General features: G+C 42.3%; 1 protein-coding gene across 2 annotated transcripts in view; it reads right to left on the bottom strand.

The window, feature by feature from the left end:
• NPEPPS (aminopeptidase puromycin sensitive) overlaps nucleotides 1–13087 on the bottom strand; it is a 69697-nt gene extending 56610 nt beyond the window's left edge. Inside the window, exons 1-2 of one of the 2 annotated variants that reach the window (XM_083469511.1) lie at nucleotides 12195–13087; nucleotides 603–687 (exon numbers count right to left, since the gene is read on the bottom strand). In XM_083469511.1, the coding sequence (XP_083325637.1) occupies nucleotides 603–687; nucleotides 12195–12887 (778 nt within the window). In that variant the 5' untranslated portion in view covers nucleotides 12888–13087. The remainder of the gene's footprint in view (nucleotides 1–602; nucleotides 688–12194) is intronic. The other variant, XM_083469512.1, reaches the window with a different exon arrangement.
• Between the last annotated feature and the right edge of the window lie 3232 nt (nucleotides 13088–16319).

Raw genomic sequence — 16319 nt, 5'->3', positions numbered from 1 at the left:
GTTACACATAAGACCAAGCCAAATGATGGTTCCATATGCATGAGTACACAAAATGAAAACTAAAGGCATTTTACTCTTCCCCAGGCCCAGCTGCTGCTGAACAAGCCCAGGTTTCCACATATCTCCCCAAAGAAACCATGAGCAGTAAGGCAAGAACAAACCTTGGCTACTACACAGCTTGCGGTTTGTTTAGAGTGAGATAAACTATGAGCCCATGTTCGCATATAACACTAAGTCAAACCATGGCTTTGCTTTGGGTAATGTGACAGCAGCAAAACCAGGGGAGGAGCAAAGCAGCTGTGAAATTTTCATTCAGTGTACCCAACACATTTGGATATTCATACTTAGCCATTTTTTAGCTCAGTATTATGCACAAACCAAGTCATTATCTCTTTTTTACTTGAATACATTTTCCTTTCTAATATGCTGCGGATTTTAGACATCATCCAAAATGTAGAAGGGAGAGATTACTTTAAAGTCACTATGTCAAAACAATCTGGAAACACTTGCTGTACAACTAATTATTTGTAACAACTCATTATTTGATCAATATTGCATCTGGAGACTGAACATACAGAAGCTACATGCAAATTCCCTCTTACCTTCATCTCCCTCCGGTGCATAAGAAGCTGTAATGATGTCGATGTCAGCACAATTCATCACAATCTGATTAGTCGCCTGCTTCACCTGTAAAATACACATTCAACTTTATAGCTTAATGTTTCATTTAACATTGAGTACGGTAACATTTTTTTAAAAAAGTTTGGCAAGCTGTTGAAGTGAACTTTTAAAGCTGCTTCAATGCAAATAAAACCCAAGACCACTCCATTCACACCTACAGCATTTTCACAGGAGTGATTGTTTACAACATAGTGAACAATCATTATATTTATAACTTTATAGTGAGTATTACAATCTCACAGTGAGCAACTTGCTCAATACAGAATATTCCCTCTGGATAAGTAGTTTACCATACCTAAAGGAGAGCAAGGATTGCACAGTGGCTGGAAAGTCAACTGGAATCTGCAGCCTAAGCTAGCCCACAACACTGTATCAGCTAGGGTTGGGAAAAGTCCAAAATTGTGGTCACACAAGTTCCTAGAAGTTTTAAACTGATACTCAGAAATCCAAAATAATTTTTCAGCTCTCTACATGCTGGTGCCTCTACAGAAAAAGCTGATTTTCAGGAAACTGGTTGTGTATTTTAACCCTAAAATACTATTCAAGTTTTGCATGCACCGCAGTTATTGTTATTATTTATTAAATTTCTATACCACCCTTCATCCAAGAATTATAGGGTGGTTTACAATATAAAAATACAAAAATGCATACCAAAGTAACAAACAAGAACAATACCACCACAGTATTATTATTAAAAAGCCACGAATCCCCAAATGATACAAATTTGTTCAAATCTCAATAGTGAATTCAGAAGACTAGCATTCCCATCAACACCCATGCCCCCCCATACGGTTCCATAGTTACTATGCATTGAGAACCAACTGGAATTAACTGACAGATCCAACACATGAAGGCCCCAACAACCAATGCTTGTCAGGCAAGTTAAATTTTCAGTCTATCCAACAAGACTCCTTTAGCAAACTAGGTCCACTCAAATATCAAGCCAGGCAACTATGTAGCATGTCAATAAAGAGAAACAGCTAATCCATATTTGACCCAAAGGGAATGGTACCACATTTAACTTTAAAGATATACTGTACCTTTAACACCCTACACCAGAGGTGGCTTCCCATCAGATCCAGCCAGCATGGGCAATGGTCAGAGCGATGGGAGTTAGGAATCCAACATCTTGAGTGCCAAATGTTAGCCACCCCTGTCCTACACACTCCAGAACATATAATACATGAACAACCAATATGTGGCCCTGAACAACATGAGAGGCTGTTTTTGAATGTACCTTCATTGTCATTTAAATGTGATATGTTAATATTCTTGCACACACACATCAGTGCCTTTCAAGAGTGTGTGAAGCACCAGAAAACATTTACAGAAACCAAGTTAATGGTTACATATAATTAAATGTTCAGCCCCATGAAGATCCAGAAACAAGGCATCAACAAATTATGCACACAGGCAGCAGTTTATAGAAAATGCGAGCTTGTGAAAATGGACTCATGCTAGCAGGAGTCAAATTGATTTCAATAAGGCTTCACTTACATGATACGCTCAGGATTAAATCTTGTTTGAGAGCAACAAAAGCAAGTATCCAAATGCAGTTCAACATACGACATTTTATATTGCAGGCAAATAGAAAATGCAGACATTAAATGCTTTGCAGGGAAGCAGATACATTAAGGAAAGAGCTATGCAATGGTGATTAATATTTGAAAGCCTCTTACAGAACTGGAAAATTTGTTTTCTGGAAAGCAGCTAGTACAAACATGAATACTGACATGTGAACTATTTTTTTCAAAAAAAATCAAGTAATTAGAACAGAAACTATGGATTGCATCCAACTAAGTTTTACTCAGACCAGACCCACTGAAATTTATGGATCTGGGTTAGCCATGCCCATTCATTTCAGTTATACTCAGAATATAACTAATGTTGGGTACAACCCTGTATGTTCATCAAAAACATTCACTTCCAGTTTTCCTGCAACAACACCTCAAACAGCGAACAATTACTGGAAATACTAATGCCATTCTTGATTACATCTATTAACAGGGGCAGCCTGTCCAATTTCACCAGCTAAGGTGTAATAGGAAGGTGCTGCCCTGCCCATGCACTGCCTGCCTCCCCCCTTGCCACCTCCACCAAAGCCTTGCTGACCAGGGTTGTGCAGCTGCAGCTTACAAGGTTCTGGCGAGATTGCCCAATGCATCCAGAGGCATCTGTGAAATGTTGCAGGCTCTCATGAGATCTCATCAGAACCCACTGCAACCACTTCTTGCTTCTCCAGCGGGAAAGGTGCACCCATGGATGTGCCCCTTGGATTCTACTGCCTGAGGTGCCTGCCTCATAGACAGGCCAGCCCTGACTATTAAGGAAACATGTGATAGCTTGAACAACTGTAGGGAATATCAGTTTTCTACAAAAAGAAATGCAAGTTTTAGAAAAAATGCTGATAAATGAGATCAAAACAAAGTTTTCCCATTAATACAGTGCATGCACAATACAGAATCCCCATGCACCGGTGAAAACATTATTTCATAAAATGGGAAGTCTGTGTTCCTTATTATAGAACCTCATGTTGATATTTTCAGCAGCAGTAGTCAGCTGTGGTCAAGTGGATTGAATGTGGAGTCTGTATGTTATTCAATAGAAAGTAGTCAATGTGGTGCCCTCCAGAGGTTCTTTACAACTCCTGTCTTCCTTGCAATTGACCGTCCTGACTGGGGTTGATGAACATCTGGAAGGCACGACACATAGCACAACTGCCACAGCGCTAAAAAATACTCTCCCAATGTCACTCCCTGAATTTAGCCATGTAGATAGGACTAGAGCAACTATAACAGAGCACCCCAAATTCCTATCCCGTGGCACTAGTCCAAGAGGATACCACAGTTGATGGTATCATAATTCACAGAGGTTGTGAAGCAGAAGCAAGGTTGCACTTCCCATGTACTGCTCCTATAATCTGAATAACTTTAACAGAGCAATGGGGAACCTGCGGCCCTCCAGATGTTGTTGGGGCCCCACCCAGCTTGGCCAATGGTCAAAGATGACGGCAGCTATAATCCAGCTATTTTTGGAGGGCCACAAGTTCTGCATCCTTGCTTTTAATAGTTAGCCTTTCATTATATTTTATATTACACCATCTTTTATTATAATATGTTCTATTAACGTTTTAGGTATATTTTAGAGATAGATAGACTTTTATATACCAGCAATCTATGTGTGGATAATTGGTGTGTTGAACTTTAAAACACACAATAACTTTAGCCTAGGATATATCCTTCTTTATATTCTCTTTTATGCACTATGCTCTTCATTAAAGTATGGATGAGGACAAAGTTCTAAGAGAAGAAGTAGCATGTAGAGGCCAGGAGAGTGAGCAGTGAGATGAGCAGCTAATCCCTCAATCAGAATTCACCACTGCTTACAACTTTATAGTCCATGCCAGACAGCTAGCCCTCCCAATATCTTGGACTGTGACCAAGTTATTTATTCTCCAAAATACATGAAATCAAACCAATTTCCACCCAACAACAGAAAGAGCTTTGTAAGATCACATCTGTGAACAAATGAAAGCAGCTACAGTAATTATAAGGCCTTATCTAGGCAACCACATTTTCCCACTGATTTGCATCCAATGTGGATTATAGTATCCAAGCAGTAAATCTGCTAATAGAAAACAAAGCAACAGCTTCCTCTGCTCAAGACTCCTGTTCTATGCAGGAAAAGAATGCAATTCAGCATTCAGATGACAGTTTGACAATCTTTGTCAAAGTCAATTCCTATGCAAAAGTTGTTCTTAAACTTGTATAACCACTTGGCTGAGTTTAACTAATTACAGTGTTGCTGACATCAGGAATTTCAGAGGTTGGAGGGCCAAATCTGCCTAGATCTAGAAATAATGGACCAACAGGCTAGACACGAATGCCAGGAATTCCAAGATATCCTGCCTGAAATATTGCTACCTACAAAAGGCAATTCGTGAGTATTCAAAGATCTACTTTAGGTATGCCCAAGTACCTTTGCATATCTAGTAATATTTTTTTCTCTTTGAATAGCAAAGCACCCTATACAATAACGCAAACAACTTCTAAAAATCCCCAGATTATCAAAAATCATTTGTTATGTGGCATAAGAAGCTACAGCTCACGGAAACCGTCAAACATCCTTTTTAAGTGTGTAGAACTAGTTGTGTGGATCTTTGGATCCCAGCCATTGCCCTAGTTACTGTAATTTTCAGAACCTCCAGTGAAAACGTATTACTGTGTTAAAATTTTTGACCTTCAACTATTGCCCAACCAGTGTACAAATATATTGCGCACACACAGTCGAAGATATTCAGCATCTTAAACAGACTGAACTGAAACACAAAATTAACACCTAATCAGCATGATCTACAAACCTGGCAGATACTGAACAAGCAAGCTATAAAAAGCAGCAGGCAGGTTAAAGTTTACTAAGTACATCAGCATGTCCTTCAGCTAAATCAGAAGACCAATGAGACACTACAAATGAAGAGATTTAAAAGGTCCCTTCCTTTGTCTGACCTTTAAGGTAGAAGATGCCATTCACAATCTGACATTTTCCTGACAGCTTATATGCATAGCAGAAACCTACCCTATTATAGTTTGGAGGGCATTATTTTACAGTGGCTCACAAAGTTAAAGTCAGCTTCCAATGTAAGGGAAGGCACCCTTAATACCTGGTACCCTTATTCTCATAGAATATGTCACACCATAAAAATGCTTTGGCTCTAATACAGGCTTGCAATACAGTTTCAAGGTCAAAGGTGAAATTAGTTTTCTGGCCCAGTATTGTGGGGAACAGCTCTCCAAAGACTCAGTAAGGCTGGGAAAGACCTCTGCCTATGTTTTGAACTGGACATTCAGAACTAACCATGAAGTTACATATCTCCTCCTTCCCTCCCTGAATCACCCCCACATTTATTTAAAACTACTAAATGTTTATCCATACAAAAAGATTTTACACTGTTTCAAAAATTTGTTCAAGGCAAGGACCTCCACAAACTCCCTGTGGGAGGAATTCTGCAAATTAATAAAAAAGTATCCATGATCCTTTGATGTCTAAACCCCATACAGAGCAGGTAGCACAGCAAGGTGTTCTCAACTGAGCACTGAGAAGGATATGAGGTTATAAACACTTTGGGGTTTTAAGTTTATGGCTTAGTTTACTATCTGAATCATTGCTTAACAGTGGTAAACCAGCGCTTACCATTGATGCATCATTCCCTCAAGTCCCTCCAAAGGGACATTTTTTCTTCCCATCTGATGTTGCAGGAAAAGCCAGCAGCATCTCCTTTCTGCTGCATCTCCCAAATGCCCAGTGGGAAAGAAATCATTTCTCCTTTCTGCCACCAAGGTTTTTTTGTGCATGAAAGTAGAGGTGGTCATTGGCAGAAACAGCGCTTTCACAGAAAGTACAGGAGTGCTCACCAATGGGGAAAGCCAGTGTAAGAGTTTATGGAACCCAGCCTCTGTACTGTGCCTCAAGAGTAGTTGTTTTTTTAATTTCAAAGATAAGAGTATTTTAGTTTCCAGGATAAAAAGAAGAGACACCTTATGAAAGAATGGAGCCAGAGACTTTTTAAACTTAGCATAAATACTGCTGTTTGCATTACAATCCTATGTTTTTGCTGTTGTGATTCCATTTATGTTGCTTATATTTTAGATAATTTTATAGTGTTTAAATGTTGTTAAGCTGCAATGAGAAAATACTGTATTTTTATGGACAAATTTATTAAATATACATATCTATTCAGAGCTTCCATTTATCTCACTGAACTTATTTCCAGGAAAGTTTTTTTTTTTTTTTTTAAGGTAAAGGACCCCTGGATGGTTAAGTCCAGTCAATAGTGACTATGGGGTTGCAGTGCTCAACTTGCTTTCAGGCTGAGGGAGCCAGCATTTGTCCACTGACAGCTTTCCAGGTCATGTGGCCAGCATGACTAAACTGCTTCTGGTGCAATAGAACACCATGATGGAAGCCAGAGTGCACGGAAATGCTGTTTACCTTCCCATCACAGCAGTACCTATTTATCTACTTGCACTGGCATGCTTTCGAACTGCTAGGTTGGCAGGAGCTGGGACAGAGCAGCAGGTGCTCACTCCATCACAGGGATTCAAACCACCGACCTTCCAACTGGCAAGCCCAAGAGGCTCAGTGGTTTAGACCACAGTGCCACCCACGTCCCTCCAGGTAAGTATATCCAGTACCGTAGCCATAATAAATTGCCTTATCAACAACGAATTGTGCTTTCATGGTTCTTCAACAAAAAATGAAAATGTTGCACAACAATTGTAATGGGTCACTAGACAGGGAAGTATTTTTGTGGCTACCAATAAACTTAGTGATTGTGTTAACATACTATGTGCCAGTTTATTACACTTAAACACATCATAGCATTGGGTTTTTCTTCCCAATATGACAAGTTTTTTACCAAGTAGAAAAACAAAGCAGTGCCAAAATGAAAGGCTGAAAATAAAGTGTAACTCATTTACCAGCCTTTGAAATAATGTGACTTGCTACAGCATCAATAATAATCAAATATCTTATCAGATGATCAAAGTTTCCTGTTCTCTAGAGCTGGTATGAACAAGAGAGCTGCCAAAGCAAAGGGTTCAATTAAAAAGCTTATATGCTTGGCCACTTAGTGTCCTAAAATGAGGTTACAAGCACCGTTTAGCATATCTCATTGGAAACTGAAGTGCATTAAGTTGTCACCAATGGAAACTCTCTGCAACAGCTGAACTCCTATTACATGTCTCTTTCACTGATAAGTGTGTTGACCTTCTGCTAATCTGGTGCTTAAATTGGTGGGTTAACATTATGGTTTTCAGTTGTTCTATGATTGTTCACTGACCTTGTGAAATAGTAGAGGAAATTACACTTTCAAGACACAGCTGAAAATGTTTCCTTCAAGGTTTGGCTAACTCCAAGTTACTCAGGTGGCAACATTTTATTACTTTTTTATTATTAACCTTTGTATCCCATGCTCTATGCAAGGAGTTTAGGGCAACATGCACAGGGATTTATCCTGACAACCTTGTGAGATAGTGACTGGCCTAAGGTCATGCAATGTGCTTCATGGCTCAGTGGAGGATTTGAAGCCAGGTCTCTCTAGTCAAAGTCCACTACCCCCACTGTTCACTATACCACACTGGCTCCCTTTAACCTTCAAGTGAGAAAGTATTTTGTCCCAGGATTTAGCATGAACCTGTGCAGTCACAAAGCAATACTGGCTTTCTCCCAAGTTACTTCTGGTTTCAGGTCCTGTAGATTAGGACATATCACAATCATCATTCACAAGACACTCAACATTATTAAGTTAGGTTTGTTTTTCATTTCTACACACACTGAAAAATACAAAATCGAGAGATATTCTAAGTTATTTTCAGATCATTCTGACCTCCCTTCTAATAGGAGGTTGATTCAAATTAGACACACTGACTACAACAGAAATATATTACTCCCATTTTCCTCCTGGGGATTTGTTCAAAATCACCAAGCAAGTGCAGGGTCAATCTGTAACTTGAATCAAGGCCCCAAGACATACTGTAGGCACTGGGCCACCTTATAAGCTGCTAGCATATACCTAAGCACATATTCTGACCCTTCTTATACAACTGAAGGCTTTCAAGATAAATTTTAACTTAAGACAACTGTCAGGAATGCTTCAGAAAGTAACTTAAGTGTGTTAAGCACACACATTCGGATTCCTGAACATTATCTCAAGATACTTTAAAACAGCAATTTCAGAAATTACCCAGAATTTCCTCAAACTATGAAATGGAACTTGCTAAGTTTAAGCTAAATAACTACTGGAAACATGCTCAATTCTATGCTAGGGCTCAAACAGGGAAAATGTTATTGTCTCTTATTTTAAGTGTGTTATCATCAGCCACAAACTACAGCACATTTTGAAATGATTTTTACAAGTGTCAAAAGCCAGTCACAGGGTGCTAGCATAATTGACCAAGGAACCTTTGCAGCAAGGTGGAGGGGAAATAATTAATACGCCTTGTTCAATCTTGGCTACTTTCCATCCTAATTTAACACCCAACATTTGCAAGTGTCACCACACTTATTGAACACATTTGCTTGAGAAATCATGTTTTTATTTAACTGAACTGGTGGTTCGTTTATAGCCTCATTCTCTTCCCTTCCTCCCACCCAACCCCCATCAACAGACATACCACAGTCCACAGTTAACTTGGAAACATGCACACCACTCTCTGCTGGAGTTGTTTTCAAAATCAGAATCATTTTAACAACTTGCATTCCATTTCCCTGCACGTTGTCTCCATGGTATTTACACAACTGGTCACCTTTCAGTGTTTCCTGCTCTGCTTATGTAGCCAAATACGCTCGCTCAACACTTCAAAGTGAAATTTGCTCCTGCTGAGACACAAAGCCAGTTATGGACAAAACAAATTTTCTCCATCCCAGTCAGTTGGGGCTCTTTCTGGACACTGCTGCCTTCTGAATAATGGAGTTTAACTTGTCTTTTAATATCTATAGTGTCTTGAAAATACTTCCCCTTATAAATAATTCAGTTGGTTTGCATGTACCCTTAAAGGCTGAAACAACTAGTTTGTATTGCAAACTAGCTCACTTGAATGCTCTTGCAGATATGCTCTTGTTGAATGAAAGGAAACTATCAAACCTTTTTTTAAAACACCAAGACCACCACCACCTATGATTTCTAGACATGGCTTCAATGTCATGGCTGAACTATCTGGTCGGGACTTAGAATTGAAGCACTCTGAACAAAACTAAATATTGTGGGGTATTTTAGTACTAGCCTGAACCAGGAAAAGTCCCAGGCTCCTGGTGATCCATCTGCCTGAATTAATGCTGAAATCTAAGGAATTGCTGAGTCATATAAAATATACATTTTCTCAGTATTGATTATAGCATGTTTGAAACTTTCCAATTTTAAATGTCAGTCTAAAGACCAGCTAGTAGAAACTAAGTGCAAATAAACATTACAGGACATAGGTTTGTATTTTAGCAAAGTTTTGGAGACTGCCGTATTAGCTAAAGGAAATAGAAGCAATTAAAAAAATCTACATTTCCTTCCTATCTGTAGTGCAATCTTAATCATGTCTACTCAGAAGTCAGGCCTATTCAACTCAATTGGGCCTGGTCCTAGATAAGTAAGAATAGGATTGCAGTCTTAATAACTTTTATTCACCAACAGTATTCTTCAAGGTTCTCACCAGTCCCAGAAATTCTCTCCAATTTATATCATGCCATCCTCCCCAAATCTAAAATACGCCAGAAATAGAACTAGTTTAGCATACAGTACTCCTCTTGACCGAATTATGCCCCAGGAGACTTAACCAGCCTTACTCATGAAGGATTCATTATTAATGACAGGGTTTTAGAACTCTATGACAAAGAGCTGTGTTACAAAGAACTGAGGCTCTTCCTGGTATCTTAAACTGTACCTTATTCATTTGAATGATCCCAGATTAGGAAAGAGCCCAGAGAAATCTAGCAAACTGCATTTCTCACACACCTGTTTTCAAGGAAAACTGTCCTCTGTGTTAAAAGAAACCTGATGTCATGATTGTGTATTGCACAGACATTTTCTCAGATAGGTAGCTGAAATAAGCAGGCCTATCAATCTCCATCCCGTCTGCATTTTAACAGTGTGCAGAAACTTTACCCAAGAATCATCCCACTGTTCTGCTGACTGAAATCAACAATCCCAAATCTAAGAAAAAACAGCAGTGTTACTACAATACTGAGGAAAAAGTAAAAAATACTGACTACAAAAACAATATCAGCAACACAAAACACACATTTCTTTAGGCTTTGTTAGGAGTCTTGCCCTATGGGAATGTAAGGCAATGGATAAAGATCACTAATAGGATTCCTTAGTTCTAGTTACAGGTAGGTACCCTTGTTGGTCTGCCATAGTTGAAAAAAAAATTCCTTCCAGTAGCACCTTAGAGACCAACTGTTTCAGTGTATCTGAAGAAGTGTGCATGCACACAAAAGCTCATATCAAGAACAAACTTAGTTGGTCTCTAAGGTGCTACTGGAAGGATTTTTTTTGTTTTGTTAGGATTCCTTAGGAGAGACACAGGGAAAGAAAGAGCATCACAAGAATGTGTACCAAGACATAAGGAAACAATTCCACTTGCATCTCTTTCCTAAGCTCTACTCACTTCCACACCTAATAGGCGGACTATCACATAACTTGAGACTGCAGATACAAACAATCTACTGAAAGATACATACTCCATTCCACTACCTTTCACATCACACAAAAGCCCTACTGCTGAGCAAGGCACTCCTTCATCTGCTCATATTATTCCCTATTAAGGAAGCCATGAAAAGCATGAACCAACAGTCCCCCCATCTCTTACCCTGAGTCCAAGAGGAATGTCCTGCACATATAATTCTCAACATGACACTCATTGGCAAAAGTCTCCCAAGCTCAACACTTTAAAAAAAAAAAACCTTTCCAAAGAAAGTTCCTGCCCTTAATTCTAAGCTAAGACATGCCAAACTCATGGTTTGCTCCTTTATAATTCTGATCCAAAATAATTGAATATTGCCCGTCTGAGGTCATTTTGCTACAAATTTTACACCGCTTACTTGAATCTCCTTGCATAGTCAAAGATACACCATATGTCATGAATCCAAGAAGAACCTCAATCACAAATTCCTCAAGTAATTGTTCCCATCCTAACTAAGAAACCTACTCCAAACCTACAGGACCAGAGATAAAAAACTGCTAACATCAGGATTCCCCAACCTATTCAATCTTACAAGAATGTATCCACCCCTTATGAATTAGACTTCCTCATTAAAACCAGAAAATCTTCTCAACTTCTTGAAGAAGCCAAGAGGCCACCTCCCATCCTAGAGAACATGTCCTTCATTCCAGGAAACACACTTATTTTAGACAAGTTTCACCCAATTTGGAAGTGTACTTCCCAGCAGCACACTCAAAGAACAGATCTCCCTCTTTCACCAAAGGCAGGCATACCTTCTCACTCAGGTAAGTCTTAACTCCCCCCTCCCTAAAACAACAACAACAACACAACGCGCACACAATACAAAATCTCTGAAGAGCAGTAACCACTAACCTCCTCGGGAGGCTGCCCCACCCCCAGAAACATGATCCAGAATCAGCCAAACAGGTACCACTGTCCCCCCAAATACTCCACCCCACCCCTACACTTCATAGAAACCCTTCTCCCCTTTTTACTCGTGCACCTTCTTCCCATCCCTGCTGCCCAAGACCCAAACCCGACGCTTACCCCAATTCTATCCATCACGGAGCTATTCGCCCGCATTCCTCCTCTTGAGGCCAACTCCCCACCTTCTTCCCCGGGCGCACCTACCCTACCCCACACACCGGGGCCTTCCAAGCCACAGTCACCATCGCCCGCCCCGAACCCTACACGCACTCCTTTCCCCACCCCAAGCCCACACGTTCACCCTCAGATCTTTACACACATACACGCGCGCGCGCCCTCCCCTCGACTCGCCTCGCCCACTTCCAGCCCCGCGTTTACCTCCACGGCGGCCTCGAGTTTCCCTTCGAAGGTGAAGTCGATAAGGTCAGGCTTGAGGCAGAGCCCGTAATTGATGGGGCGCACCTCGCCCGGGAGCCGCTCGAAGGGCCGCTTCTCCGGCATCGCGGCGGCGGCGGCAGCGAGACGGCAAGAGAAGGTGGCTGAGGAGAACGACGAGGCGGCGGCAGCGGAGGTTGCTGCTGCTGCTGCTACTGAGGCGAAGGGGGAGGCCCAGCGCGCGCGCGCACTGAGGGGGAGGCGGCGACCCCCCAGTGACAGAAGGCGGAGACCGAAGCCAGGAGGCGGAGGAGGATGGGGAGGAGCAGGCCGCACCTGGCCCAACCGAGAGAGAGAAGGGGCGAGGGCCTCCCGCGAGCGAGCCAAGTTGACCTGCTGTGGGTCGTCGTGCTGCTGTCGCTGCTGCTGCTGCCTCCGCCGCCACCCTCCTCCTCCCTCCTTAGACGGCCGTGGATAGGACTGCCTCCACTGCGCGTGCGCGCTCCAACTTTCTCTCCTCCCCTTGGCCTCGCGCGCCTGTGCCCCCTCCCGGCCGAGGAGGGGAGCGGGGAGGCGGAGGGCGCTCGCGACGTGACGCACGCGCCGGAGCGCCTGCGCGCTGGTGGTAGTGAAGGGCGGCGGCAACCGCGAGGCGCCTGAAATGAAGAGAGCTAGGAGACGTCCACCACGGGCCATTGGGATCCGCCCGCGCCTTTTCCTCCCTGTTGTTACCCGAGCTTGGCTTTTTTCTTTCTTTCTTTCTACGGCGGATGAGGGGGAGGGGACTCGCGTGACGGACAAGTCTCGTGGTAGAGACGTCAACTAGTAAACCGAAGCAAAGGTGGGGAGCGGGAGAGAGAGGGGGCGGGGAGGGCATGGTCGCTGCTCGCGCACGCGCATTGCGATAGAGAAGACGCTCCTTTTCGGAGGGAGGGAGGGAGCGGCGGTTTGTCGCGAGTGCATCCTCGCCTTCCGCCGCCGAGGCTAGAGGAAGAAATGCGGCACGCGCGGGTCACGTGGTGCCTCCGCTCTTCTCCTCCCAGCTGTCTCCCGAGAGCTTAGCGCGGCGGCCGCCGCCCCTCCAGCCGTCAATTCTCTACAGAAATGAAGAACGGCAACGAAAAAAGACACCCCAAAAACAACGTTTTGCAAAAAAAAAAAAAAAAAAAAGCCTACACGCGCCTGTACAAATAAGCATCAGGAAAAAGCATAATTAAGGAAAACCTTTGGCTTGTTGGGTTTATAGTTTTTTTTAGTTATGACAGCATAATTAGGTATTAAAGCAGACTTTGGTTTTTTTTATCCCAGATCTCTCATACGTATTTTGCGTGGGCGCAGTTTTATGTTTGGAAGAGCCGGATGAGTATTTTATGCTGAGTTAGGTGAACTATTGAAACCTGTCTCTGCGTTGGATTGCAGCGTCAACACCTTACTGATTTCAATGGGAGACTCGCAGCATAGTCCTATTTTGTCTGGCGTGGCTAATCCTTGGCCTGGGAGCCTAATACAGCTCCCAAGCAAAAAATTCTGCCCCCCCCCAAAAAAAACCCCAAATGATTTTGTCAGCAACAAAACAAGGGAGGATTACAGCAGACACAGTGCTGGGAATGGGATCTGGGAAGTTTGAACCTCTCAACCCAGCCCACCACCCAGATGAGCAGGGAGGGACAATTTGCATCCCCATAAGTCATATGTACATCCTGTGTGTGTGCACAAGAGTGTAAGAGCATAAGAAAACACATGCTGGATCAGGCCCAAGGCCCATTGAGCCAGCACCCTGTTCTCACAGCGGCCAACCTTATAGCAGGACTGGAGTACAATAGCACTCTTCCCTTCTGTGGTTTCTAGCGCCTGAGATTCAAATGCATTACTGCCTTCAGCTATGGAGGCAGAACATAGCCATCATGGCTAATAGCTATGGAAAATATTATCTATGAATTTGTCAAGTCCTCTTTTACAGCCATCCAAGTGGTGGTTATCATTGTCCTGGGTAGGAGTGAGTTCCATAGTTTTAACTATGTGCTGAATGAAGAAGTACTTTCTGTTATCTGTCCTGAATCTTTCCACATTTAGTTTCAGAGGATGTTCACGAGTTCTAGAGTAATGAGAAAAGGATAAAAGCTTTTCTGTAGGCAGAATTTTTTTGTCATGTCACCTCTTACCTATTCTCTAAATTAAAAGTCCCCAGTGATTCAACCTTTCCTCATAGGGGAGTTGCTCCATCCTCTTTATCGTATGTAGCCCATGCAGAACAGGCATCAGTTACTCTGACTGAAACCAAATACATGTGACTTTCTTCCTCGGGTATCTGAACTGGGACATATGGAAGTAATCCAGAGTATGAAATGGGATTTTTCTTGTGCATGGGCTCTGTACAGAATTATACACACAATCATGCAGCCAGAATGCTGCTACTAAGGCTGCGTACACACCATATATTTAAATCGCATGAATTCCCCCAAAGAATTCTTGGAAGTGTAGATGCTGATTATTGTAGCTCTGTGAGGTGTAAAATACAGTTCTCATGATTCTGTAGGGAAAGCTATGGGTTTTCCCAGTAGTGATGTATAGAAGTGAGAGCTGGACCATGACCATAAAGAAGGGTGATCGCCGAAGAATTGATGCTTTTGAATTATGGTGCTGGAGTCCCATGGACTGCAAGAGGATCAAACCTATCCATTCTTAAGGAAATCAGCCCTGAGTGCTCACTGGAAGGACAGATCCTGAAGTTGAGGCTCCAATACTTTGGCCACCTCATGAGAAGAGAAGACTCCCTGGAAAAAACCCTGATGTTGGGAAAGATTGAGGGCACAAGGAGAAGGCGATCACAGAGGACGAGATGGTTGGACAGTGTTCTCTCTCTCTCTCTCTCTCTCTCTCTATATATATATTTATAGTTGGACAGTGTTCTTGAAGCTACGAACATGAGTTTGACCAAGCTGCTGGAGGCAGTGGAAGACAGAAGTGCCTGGTGTGCTCTGGTCCATGGGGTCACGAAGAGCTGGACACGACTAAACAACAAAATGGGCTTTAAATGTATGGATTGCATGCAGCCCTGAGCTCAATGGGGCTTACTCTACTGAGTAAATGGAGATATCATATTGCAGCCTTACGTATTAATTCGTTGAACATTAAACCTGGCTTAATATGAATCTAGGTTACCCAAAGAGCCTCTCCCCTGCCTTTTCTTGAAACCTGCAGAAGTCAATTCCATTTCCATTCCACTTTTAAATGTTTACCATTTCCCTCTGAATGAACAGAATAATCTGGAAACCTGTAATTGAACCAGGAACACTTGCATATTTCCCTTCTGGTTATAACCAGTAATCTAATTAAAATCTCAAATGCCAGCAAAATAAAAAGTAGTGATCATGTCCTCTCTGGGATATCATACTATCTCCTTTATCGGGGTTGGGGAAAGGCAAGGGGTTTTTATCTAGGGAACAGGAAGGGAATTGGGTGGTTTAAGTTCCTGTTATCTCTGAAAACTGTGTTTTTCAGAAGGTTTAATTTCAGTTCAAAGTGCTATCTCGCTGTTTTAAATATAAGTTAGCACAGAGCATGAAAGACAGAGAAAGAATACTAATTTAGCACAAGTCCTGAGGCAACGCAACAAGAATTTGGGGCAGGCGGGTGAGAACAAAGATTCTGAAGTGTAATTCAAAGACAGCTGATAAAAATGGGTGTAGTAATATGAACCAGCTCCTCATGAGATAAATGGGTGTTTCTCTTTTCTAGGGAAATGCAGTAGATTATCTGCAGCTCATATATATGAGTATTCAGTAGGCCTCAGCCTTTCCACAGATTCAAACTACTGAATCCTTCTTGGCAGGCCCGCAGCTCAACTCTGATTGGCTCGTAGTCTAGGACTGCCATATTTCAAAAAGTAAAGACCAGGACATCCCGAGCTTTTCCCCCACAAAAACATGATTTTTCAATTGACAGCTCCCATCAGCCCCAGTCAGCATTGCCAATAGCCAGGGATGATGGGAGTTGTAAGTTTAGGGTGGCCATGTGTCTTACTTTACAGAGGACCGTTCTCTGTTTGAAGTCTCTGCCTAGCCCAAGTCCAGCTGAAAGTTAGGGAAGAGTTGCCTATCAACAGTGAACAGCACCAGGCAAGCAGAC

Source organism: Podarcis liolepis, assembly GCF_965112155.1.
Source record: "Podarcis liolepis genome assembly, chromosome: 13".
In the NCBI taxonomy this organism is placed as follows: domain Eukaryota; kingdom Metazoa; phylum Chordata; class Lepidosauria; order Squamata; family Lacertidae; genus Podarcis; species Podarcis liolepis.
The sequence above is the reverse complement of the archived record's forward strand: the minus strand, read 5'-3'. Positions and strand labels throughout refer to the sequence as shown.